This window comes from Nicotiana attenuata, unplaced genomic scaffold, assembly GCF_001879085.1.
Source record: "Nicotiana attenuata strain UT unplaced genomic scaffold, NIATTr2, whole genome shotgun sequence".
Classification (NCBI taxonomy): Eukaryota; Viridiplantae; Streptophyta; class Magnoliopsida; order Solanales; family Solanaceae; genus Nicotiana; species Nicotiana attenuata.
In genome coordinates, this window is record NW_017670435.1 from 540,160 (window position 1) to 552,081 (window position 11,922).

At 36.6% G+C, this 11,922-nt stretch overlaps 1 protein-coding gene across 1 annotated transcript; it reads left to right on the forward strand.

Moving 5' to 3' along the window:
* Positions 1-10,725: 10,725 nt before the first annotated feature.
* LOC109239355 (non-specific lipid-transfer protein 1-like) lies at positions 10,726-11,034 on the forward strand. Its single transcript, XM_019405908.1, has one exon. The coding sequence runs from the start codon at positions 10,726-10,728 to the stop codon at positions 11,032-11,034; it is 309 nt and encodes a 102-aa protein (XP_019261453.1).
* The last annotated feature ends 888 nt before the right edge of the window (positions 11,035-11,922 follow it).

An 11,922-nucleotide genomic window follows, 5' to 3' on the forward strand; every position in this document is an offset into this window, starting at 1 on the left:
GGGAGCGGGTGGTACGCCTACCACGAGATTTAATGAAATGGGAGCGGGTGGTACGCCTACCACGAGATTTGATTATTGAGAAATGGGATCGGGTTGCAAGCCTTCAACGAGATATGTACTGATAGTGAAATTTGCTTTTATTTCCCTTATCCGTGTTAAAGTTAAATTATTGATGTTCTTTATTATTTTCTTGAAAGTCTGTATTATCTGCTACCCCCGAAGCATGTTCCCCACCCTTTTTAAAATGTTTGTTCTTGTTATTTTCCCGTTGTATATATATATATATATATATTCGTGGTAGTCCTGTCTAGCCTCGTCACTACTTCGCCGAGGTTAGGCTAGGCACTTACTAGCACATGGGGTCGGTTTTGCTGATACTACACTCTGTGCTCTTTTGCACAGACCCAGATCCCGGACAGCAGCAGTAGCTCGGGAGCCAGCCTTCAGTTCACTGAGACACCGAGGTAGCCTTGCAGGCGTCCGCAGGCACGGCGTCTCCTCTATTTTTATTTATGATTTGTTATCTCTTATATTCGAGACAGACAGTGTTACTTTCTTTCAAACGGTTGTATGTAGTGAATCTTAGTAGTCCGTGAATGTTGTGACACCAGTTCTGGGTAGAGGCACATGTGGATTTTTCCTTATTATTTGGTTTATATCGTTTAAGTCTTCCGCTAAATTATAGATTCCGCTGTTATTTAATTATTTATTTCCCGTTAATTAAATTGGTAAAAATGGATTTTAAACAAAAGCATTTATGGATTCTAGATGTGTGGCTTGCCTAGCTTCTACGAGTAGGCGCCATCACGACCCCCGAGGGTGGGAAATCCGGGTCGTGAGATAACTAATGCAAACATAACTAATATCAGCATTACTAATACACCTTATTCAGTATTATTCTTGTGCACCCTACCAAACGACCCCTTACTTTTCTTAATCTTGTATTAGGACTTGCCATTGTCGAAGTATATTTGTTATATGATCCCTTAAAATAATCATCCTTCTCGTTTTGAGTGTCTTGTATAAGAACTTTTTAACCTCATGATCTCCATTCTCCAATTATATGAAAAAACAGAAACATTCAATAAAACGATTGTATTGCAATGTTGATAACGAATTAGTTCAGTTTACACAAATTTTAGTCATAGATTCTACAATAGTAAATACTCATAGTTGATTTACTGACAAAATTTATGTATACAAAAAGACGTCTACAACTCTACATAGCATAAGTTTTTTTTTCCATATAATTATTGCAGAGAGACTTCTTACGGTAGTTATCAACTTCTATACATTGACAGAGTTTAACTTTAATGCGCTTACAAGTTCTCCTTTCAAACCAAAGGGCCAAGGATAACTTACTTTGATCAATATATTAATAGGTGCTATAGCTATTAGCATTAAGCTAAATACCAAAACATACAAGATCTTTTTGGTTGGTAACGTTAATTATGATAAGTACAAGTACAACATTGAAAGTGAGAACTTAAACATTAATTGAACAAAAGAAGAATCAAATACATTTTTCCTTTTTACTCTTTGCTGAAAATTGATTAATTATTAATCTTAGCGAAATTTTATCCCTTGTATAGGAATACAAGATTCACATTGTCGATGTATATAGCTAGTACTAGTAGGATTAAATCAAATATCAAATTGAGTCTAAAGTTAGAAGGGCTTATAGCTAAAATGAGTTTAGTGTTTCACTGCAAAACACTCATTCTATTACGAGTGTACATATGACTAGTATTATTATGTGAGACTGAGCTCTCGTTTGGCGTAGATTTTGGTTATATTTTTTTAATTTTTGTTTGAAAACATTGTTTGTTCATGGAATATGATCGTGTTTTGGAAAAAAAATTCAAGTTTTCAAAAACTGGTTGAAGGCAGTTTCTGGGTGAAATTTTTTTCTTCCACTCATAAAACTATAACTTTTCTTCAAATAAAATGCATGTCCAAATATAACTTCAACTTTCAAATATTATTTTTCAACACAACTTCAAAAACTGTTTTTTCAAGTTTCAATCAAATCTATGTCCAAACACTAGCCAACTCGCTCAATTTAATTTAGACCATCAAAAGTGATAAGATCAATTTTGATACAAAAATTTGAGAGTTCACTAGTGTATCTTTCGTCAATAAAACTAAGATTAGGGGGTGGAGGGGGTCTTCATAGACTTCTTAATGGTCATTATTGTCCGTGCGAAGTTGGCTTTTAGCTGATACATAACACATTAGAACTTAGAATCATCACCCATCGCAAGCTGGATCAACAAATACTAGAGTCACATATAAGTTGAGTCAGGATATGAATTTTATAGGTTTTAAATTGTAGGATAATAATAATTGAATTCAAAATTTAATTTTATATATATTAATAAAAAAAATTAATGAAAATATAAAATCTGAACTAAAATTATTGAATTCGATTGAATTCGTAGATAATTTTGAAAATTACTAATTCGATCGAACTCGTAGATAATCTTGTAGCTCTGCCCCTAGCGTCACGAGCTAGACTGACTAATATTGATGTCATCACTTAGTCATCAGTCCGCGAGACGACGAGGCTCTTCTTCCAATATCATCTAACTGGGCTTAAGCTATATATGAAAAGATAAAGGAAAAGTGACACTGTATAACCGCTCTCAAAATAATAGTCGAAAATATGTATTTTTTGTATATTATTTGTATATGTTGTTTTATACTTCAATACCACACAAGAGAGGGGGGGGGGGGGGTGATTTGTGTTGTGTCCAATTTTTTTTGCTTAAACTTATTATGGAAGGGCCTGGTTCTTCTAGGTGTTTCTTATACTACTGTTGTGGAATAATAGATGCAGAAAATAAAGAACACAAGTACTTTTACGTGAAAAACACCCGGCTAAAAAGGTGAAAAAACCACGACCTACTACTCAGTAGGATTTTCTCCAACACTTCACTAAATCACTGAGCCAAAACAACATTTACAAAACTCTTTGTAAACCTAAGGATTACCTCTATTCCCGTTGTAGCACACAACCTCTAACTGTTGCGACAACTTCAAGTTAACTCTAACTTGAATACTCTGAGTACCTATTACAATTGCCTCTAGATAAAGCTAAAAGGTACAATATGAAGACACCTACTACAATTGAACTAGAATAAAATACAGACACTTGAAACTGATTCTTCTATCTGGTTCACGTAGCTTCAGGTTTGCACGCTTGAATCACACATGAACTGCTTGCAAAATTGCCTTGCTATTTTTCTCTCAATTCACGGTTAACTTCTACGTTTGTGCAACACCTGTAATGTGAGAATATCCTGCAATTTATAGAGTTAGTAGATGAAGAAATCACTAGAGTTCTAATGCTACCCTTCCTTGGTGAAAGAGTTCTAGTTGATTTCAACTTCTAACTCCTTCCCTATCTTGGATAATGTTCTCTTTGAGTAAGGAGTCCTTCTCCTTATCAATTATGCAACCTTTTCGATCAGGAGATATCAATTATACCAAGTTAAGCTTATCTCCTTCACGTGCATCCCACATGCTCGAATCTGCCCGTTTCTATGCACATAGGGGATGGACTTGGTTCATGCTTGAGTTCCTTTGTTAGTCTTCAAAACTAACCTTTACTTGGGCCAACACATTCCCCATTTTTGATGATGCCAAACTATGTGCTTTTCATAAGCTTAGGCCCTGTTTCAACTCAGCTCAACATCAACGCAATGTTAGAAACAGTTTTCCTTTTTATCACTTATCATCAAGGACCAGGTGCATTAGGTTATAAACATCACTGTTCAGAGTATAAAGCACAACTTCTTTTCCCTCTTTTGGCATCACCGAAAAGTTGCATAAAAATATGAGATAACCAGATTTTAAAGCTTACTCATGGCCACTGCGGCTACTTCAAATGCAAACATGGATTAATCATCATAGATCAAGCTAAGAATTTCAACCATCAAAGAGATATACAAAGCATAAGAAGAAATAAAAAAATAAAAACATGAGCAAAAGAAACAAAACGTCCCGAACTGGGTCACTGGTTGATCTACACTAGGCTAGGAGGCTTAAGGCTGGAAAGAACTAGGTGCTTGGTTTTTGACTTGGAGGAGTTTCAACATATCTTGAAGAATGTCATCATTCTTTTCTTTTTCTCTTGCCAGCTCAGTTCTGAGAGCATCTTTCTCAGTTTCCACCTCAACCAACCTCTTCTTCAGCCTTTCAATCTCAGCATCCTTAGCCCCACTTACTTGCACCAAGGCTCTGACCTTGCTATTCACTGGTACCTTTTGGATGAACTAGGTTCTTTAGGAGTGGCATTGACTTCATAATCGTAAGCAAGCAGAGTATTAACCCCAAAATGATCCTTGCTTGTACTAATCTCCCACTTCTTCATAGGTACCTTGAAATGTGCAAGCACAGTTGTGAGAATGAAACCATAGGCAATGGCATGAGTTTTGTTGCCATTGATAACCCTATCACTAGGTCCGCGAGGGTTTCCTGTTCAGATGGAACATGTTCATCTATATTATTCCCAAGTTGAACCAACCCCTCAGGAGCTTCGCCAGACCCACTTTCCCCTGTTTTGCTCACACTTTCTTCTGTTTAAGTAAATCCCTCTCCCCAAACAACCATTGCACCAGTTTCTTTTGTTAGACCAACAGGAGTGGGTGAAGAATTAGCCACTTTTGTACCCTTTCCCCTCACAGTACTCCTAGCACCCTTTCTTTGTCTTTTCCCTTTTTATTTTTACCACTAACTTCTCCGGATTCTGTAGTCTCAACACCTGCTATAGATCCAACCAGTACAAATATATTCTCCAAATTTGCAGCAACTTCAGAAATTATCTCAGGAGTAACTTTAGAATCAGAAGATACCTGTTCAGTTTCGGAAGACCTACTTTCTTCACCCTTAGTAGTAGACTTAAATGAATCTTCAGATTTCTAGGATTCTTCTTCCCTACCTGCTTTCAATTGCTTGTTTATTTTCTTGATCCGCCCTCCTTCAGCGACAATCTTACGAGCCATTTTGTACCAATTACTGATATGTCCTTAGGTCTTGGTACTAGATGCCAAACTCGACTCCTTTCAAATTGGTTGAGTTCATCTTGCATTACATTTACCCAATGTGCATCCTGCAAAGCCTCAGCAATATTTTTAGGTTGAATAAGAGATAAGAAAGCATCAAAAGCACAAAGATTCTTTAATAAAGATCTGGTTTTGATTCCAGAGGTTGGGTCAGTGATTATATTCTCAATGGTATGAGAACTTCGATACTTGTAAGATTTCACAACCAACTGGTTTCCCTTTGATGTTCTTTCAATGCTTTGTTGCTGCGGAACAGGTTCATGGACAGGTTCATCGAGGTTTGGGATTCAGTTTCTCTTTGTTCAATTCCCCCTGTCAGGTTGCCCTGAGTAGAAGAACCTGTTCCTTCTTCTGGTGCAGCTTCGGTCTGGGCTGTGATTTCATTTAAACTTCTCACCAGCTCAATTGCTTCATCTTCATGTTCCTGTCTCTCAGAAAGAATGTTGGTTTCATAAAAAAACTACATGTACACTTTCTTCACACATAGTTCTTTTGTTATAGATCTTATAAGCTTTACTATGTGAAGAATATCCCTAGAATACTCCCTCATCACTTCTGGGATCATACTTATCTAGGGAGTCTATGCCATTATTGTGCACAAAGCACTTGCATCCAAATGCCCTAAGATGGGATTTATTTGGCTCTCTCCCTTTAAGTAACTCATAGGGAGTCTTCTCAACAAGAGGTTTAGTCATGCACCTTTTTATTATGTAACATGCAGTGTTCACAGCTTCTGCCCAGAAACTATGAGGCAGTTTACTAGAAAGAAGCATAGTCCTAGCCATTTCTTCCAATGTCCTATTCTTTCTTTCATCTACACCATTTTGTTGTGGAGTCCTAGGTGCAGAAAAGTTATGATCTATGCCATGCACATCACAAAATTCAGCAAATCTAGCATTTTCAAATTCAGTACCATGATCAGACCTAATTGATGCAAGTTGATTACGTAGTTATTTTTTGAGTTTTTTCTAACAAAGGAAGTAAATATGTCGAATGCTTCATTTTTAGATGTTAGAAACAGTGTTCAAGTAAACCTAGAGTAATCATCAACAAACACCATAACATATCTCTTACCACCTCTACTCAGAGATCTCATTGGTCCACAAAGATACATATGGACCAGTTCCATCGTTCTGGTGGTACTTACCATTTTCTTGCTTTTGAAAGAGGATCTTACCCGCTTCCCCCTTGCACAAGCCTCACAAACGTTGTCTTCTTTGAACTTAATGTTAGGCAGTCCTATCACCAAGTCTTTGGAGACTAGTTTGTTGAGTTGACTTAGACTGGCATGTCCAAGTCTTTTGTGCCAAAGGAGGGGATCATTATCCAACACACTTAAGCAAGTGAGTTCATTTTCTGAAAGTGTGGACAGATCTACAATGTAAATATTGTTTACTCTTTTTCCCTGCAAAACAATCTTGTCAGTGGTAAGATTTATTACAAAACATTTGGTAGAGGTGAATTCTACCAAGTTACCTCTATCACACAATTGTAATACACTGTTTAGGCTGTATTTTAGGTCATCTACCAAGTAGACATTCTTAATAGAGTGAGAATCAGTCTTACCTACCTTTCCAACCCCAATGATCTTACCTTTCTTCCTATTTTCAAAGGAGACATTACCTCTTTTTAGGTCCTCAAGTGAAAGGAACTGGTTCTTGCTACCTATCATATGCTTTGAGCAGCCACTATCCTTGTACCATATTTGGCTGCTCCCCTTCACTTGGACCCGCAAAAGAAAATCAGGGGTTAGTCTTAGGAACCCAAACTAGTTTGGGTCCCTTTCTATAGGCAAAAGGGTGAATCAAATTCTTTTTGGCCCATCCTGGAAGCCTACTTTTCCCTTGAACAAATATTTTATTCTTTTGGCTAGCCTTTTCTTTTGCATTACATTCACTTTTGTAGTGACCAGTCTTACCACAGTGTGTTCAGATTCTGTTCTCAGGAAGTGTGAGGTACTTGCTTTTAGGATCCCACTTAGGTGCAGGGGTCCCGCAGCCAAGTCCTCTCTTATTGCTACTATGGTGTTCATGTAGCCATGAAAGTGCATCAGATGACCTATTCCATTTACAGGTTCTGTCTAGATCGTGATTAACCTTGCTTAGATCCTCCTTAAGGATTCTTATCTGCTCATCTCTTTTGTACAACTCATTTTTCATTTTTCCTAGGTTTTCTTCTAATGTGAGTTGTGTGTGATCAGCTTTCTGTTTACATGTTCCTAATTTCAGTTTTAGATTTTCAGATCATAGCTCTAGGACAGTGGTGTCAAGTTCATGAATCTGGTTCTTTAACTCAACATTTTTACTATTACTTTTACTAGCCCTAAGTTCCAGATTTTTACACTTAGCTTTCAAAATTACACACTCCTTAGATAGTTGTTCCTTTTTATTATTTAGATCCTCATAATCATCAATGAAATCGAGGAGTAACTCAGATAGCCTTTCTTTAGACAAAAAATAAATCTTGTCTTTGAGATAAATTATACTTACCTCAGATTCCTTATCGGATTCTCCAATTGCCATAAGTGTTTGTTCATCTCCATCTTCTTCCTCTGAGTCCTCATCTGAGCTTTCTCCCTAGCAACAGCCTTTGTTGATCCTTTGTTCTTCTTGGGTTGAACCTGTTCCTTCTTCCTGTTTCTTCATTCAGCTCTTTCCTTCTTCCATTCAATTTCCCATTGAGGGCAGTTTTTGATGTGGTGATCAGCCTTCCCACACTTGTAACACCCCTCATTGGTTTGTTTTTCAGGAACCCTTGGTTTGTTGTAGCTTCCACTTCTTGAAGGACCCTTTCCTCTCATTAGGTACTTCTTGAAGTCCTTTGTGATCATGGTCATTTCATCCTCCTCTAGATCAGCACCTTTAGTGATTCTGAGTGCCAGGCTCCTTTCCTTCTTGGGTGCATCCATCTTCATGGTTTGCCTTCTAAGTTCATAGCTAGTGAGATTTCCAATTAGCTCATCCAACTTAAGAGTGGCAATGTTCTTTGATTCTTGAATAGCAGTGATTTTGCTTTCCCAAGAGACTGGCAGAACCCTTGTCAAAATCTTCTCAACTTTGTCTTCTTCAAGAATAACCCTTCCAAGAGACTTAAGTTCATTTGTCAGTATGGTGAACCTTGTATATATCTCCTGGATGGTTTCCCCTTCCTTCATGGTGAAATTCTCATATTGAGAATACAGCAGTGTTCCTCTAGACCTCTTCACTTGAGGTGTTCCTTTATGAGCCTCTTACAAAGTGTCCCAGATTTCCTTAGCAGTGGTACAACTTTGAATTCTACTTTACTCGCCTGAACCAAGTCCACACACAAGCCATTAATTGGCCTTAGCATTCTTCTCCCATTTCCTCAAGTCCTCAACATTGCAGTCAGCTCTTGTTTTTGGCACATCTACTCCTTTAGCATTCTTCTTCATAGTATCTAGGAGACCATCAGTGACAATGTCCCATAGCTGATAGTCTTCCCCGATAATGTGGTCTCTCATCCTGTTTTTCCACCAAGAGTAGTACTGGCAATTAAAGAGTGGAGGCCTATCAGTGGATTGCCCTTCCCAGTTTCCAGGCAGTGCGCTCATCTTGACCTGTTCCTAAGGTGTTAGCCTCTTCAAGGATAACCTGTTCTGATACCAATTGTTGTTTATACTTCAATACCACACAAGAGGGGGGGGGGGAGGTGATTTGTGTGGTGTCCAATTTTTTTTGCTTAAATTGATTATGGAAGGACCTGGTTCTTCTATGTGTTCCTTATACTACTATTGCGGAATAATAGGTTGCAGAAAATAAAGAACACAAGTACTTTTACGTGGAAAACATCCAGCTCAAAAGGTGAAAAAACCACGACCTACTCAGTAGGATTTTCTCCAACACTTCACTAAATCACTGAGCCAAAGCAGCATTTACAAAACTCTTTGTAAACCTAAGGATTACCTCTAATCCCGTTGTAGCACACAGCCTCCAACTGTTGCGACAACTTCAAGTTAACTCTAACTTGAATACTCTGAGTACCTATTACAATTGCCTCTAGATAAAGCTGAAAGGTACAATATAAAAACACCTACTACAATTGAACTAGAATAAAAGACAGACACTTGGAACTGGTTCTTCTATCTGGTTCACGTAGCTTCAGGTTTGCACACATGAATCACACACGAACTGCTTGCAAAATTGCCTTGCTATTTTGCTCTCAATTCACGTGTAGCTTCTGCATTTGTGCAACACCTGTAATGTGAGAACATCCTGCAATTTATAGAGTTAGTAGATGAAGAAATAAATAGAGTTCTAATGCTACTCTTCCTTGGTGAAAGAGTTCTAGTTGATTTCAACTTCTAACTCCTTCCATATCTTGGATAGTGTTCTCTTTGATTAAGGAGTCCTTCTCCTTATCAATTATGCAACCTTTTCGATCAGGAGATATCAATTATACCAAGTTAAGCTTATCTCTTTCACGTGCATCCCACATGCTCGAATCTGGCCTATGCACATAGGGGATGGACCTGGAGGGATGGGCCTGGTTCATGCCTGAGTTCCTTTGTCAGTCTTCAAAACTAACCTTTACTTGGGCCAACAATATATTTATACATTCTACATTCTATATGTTATATACAAAAATTTTACAAATTTTATGTACTTTTTTGGCTACCAAATATAAATAGTTTCTGGCGCGGTGTAAAATGATAAAAGCCCAAAGATAAAAGGAATTGATGAGGAAATCATCTCCACACTTTGGGTATAAGAATAAATCTCAACGGATAGATGATATTTTATTCATCTCTATTTAATGACAAGCTAAACTCCAAATAAATCCATCAAATATTGAGCCAAGAATTCAATTTAGGCAAGACTTCAATGTCTAAAATCTTCAGATGAATTAAATCGAATGAAGTAAAATCAAATCCAAATGTACTAAATTGGGTTAAGAGTCTTAATTAGATGAAATGTCCTGTATTTAGACAATATTGTTAATTATATATGGTCCTCCTAATTTAGTCAGAAAACACAATGAAAGTAAAATAAAATATTTAGAAAAGAACTAAGAATAATTAAAAGAGCTAAGGAAAAGAACTAAGAATAATTAAAAGAGCTAAGGAAATTTCTCTAGAGTAATTAATTGTCTTATAATTCCACAATTCTCAGAAACTCAGTATCACTTGTCCTAAAGCAATGAAAGAATTAATTTTTACGACCTCGTATTCCAACTTTGGAAATAAGGGATAATCTCATATGGAAATATTTATATTTCAGTGACCAAAAACAATTTAGTATCTTAAGATACAAATTTAAATTCATAAAGTAGAAAATATTTTAAAGTCAAAAGTTCTATTTAGGAAAAACTAGATGAGTCAAACAATGAAATAAAATAAATATCAAGATAATCAGATCTAGATTCTAATCCTGACAAGAACTAAATTTTAATTTGACCCAGCCATAACAGAAAAAGAAAAAACTTCACTTTCCCCCTACTTGTATACTAAGTATTATTTATGTAACCGTATATTTTTAAAAGGCTAAGCCAAACAATAAACAGCAGTCAACAAAAGAGAAATCAAAGTTCAGTGCCTATAAATATCATCTCTTGCCAAAGCTTTTCATCAAAACATAGTATAACTCAACTAATTATCCCTAGAATGCTAATCATGAAATTTCTTTCTTTCCTCTTCATTTGCATGGTGGTGGCGGCACCACCGGCTAAGGCGGAGCTAACATGCGACACGGTGTACAGCAACCTGCAACCATGCCTTACTTATGTGTTGTTTGGTTTTAGTCTGCCATCTGATTGCTGCGATGTGGTTAAATCCCTCATCTCTACCGCAACAACCACCGCGGACCGCCAGAGCGCGTGTTCGTGTGTGAAGAGTCTTGCCTCTCGTGCTACCGGAGATGAACTCAGTCGTGCCGCTGGTATTCCTGGAAAATGTGGTGCCAATGTTCCTTTTGATATTAGTCCAAATGTTGACTGCTCAAAAGTGAACTGAATTGTAGAGATTGATGAATAGAAAATAATGACTTACTTAGTTGTTGCTCTTTCTATATATAGCATATCAACTACATAAAGATAAAAATAATGTTTTGGTTTTTTATGATTTTTATCTAAAGTAAGGTGCTTTGTCACCTCAAATTAATTATGTTATATGTGTTTTAATTCCTAAAGTTCTATCAATGAGAATCATTACATTTTTAATCACCATATAATTAAATAAATAATTTTAAGTTCGAACTTTAGGAATACTTCATGTAGGGAAATGAAACTGGAAAATAACGAAATAATACTGCAATAATATTATTTGTAAGCAGATACACGAATTGGCTTGAGTCGTGTTGGGCATTGTCCTAAGAAACTATTTCAACAATGTGAAATGATTTAAACAAGCTCATCTCTATTTACATAGATGATACAGGAATCAACAAAATTAAATAATAAATCCAGCAAGTTGGAAGAGAAAGATCAACTAATATCTTATGCCAATTAAAATATTATAGAAGAAGAAATTAGAAGGAGAAGGACGGGTAAGAGGGAAAGAAGATAGATGAATTTCATCTTGGCGTTGGATGATTGAAGAATGATGGCCTAATTATGGTTATATATAGGGCTAAGGAAAGCTTCTGCACAAGACAAATATTTATTTGTCAAAATTCCTTCATGCAAGATGACAACATATCCCATGCAAAATAACACTTGGAATAGCATTAGGAGATCAAGCCACATGCCATTTATGTAGCCACTTGTCCACAAAAATTTTGAAATACTACCACACTTCAACTCTCCTAAAAGATCTTCTACAAAAAAAATGGCATCCTTTGACCGTCAATTTATACACCACAAAAGTTTCTCTCTTTTTACTATGAATAAATGGTTGTCTTGC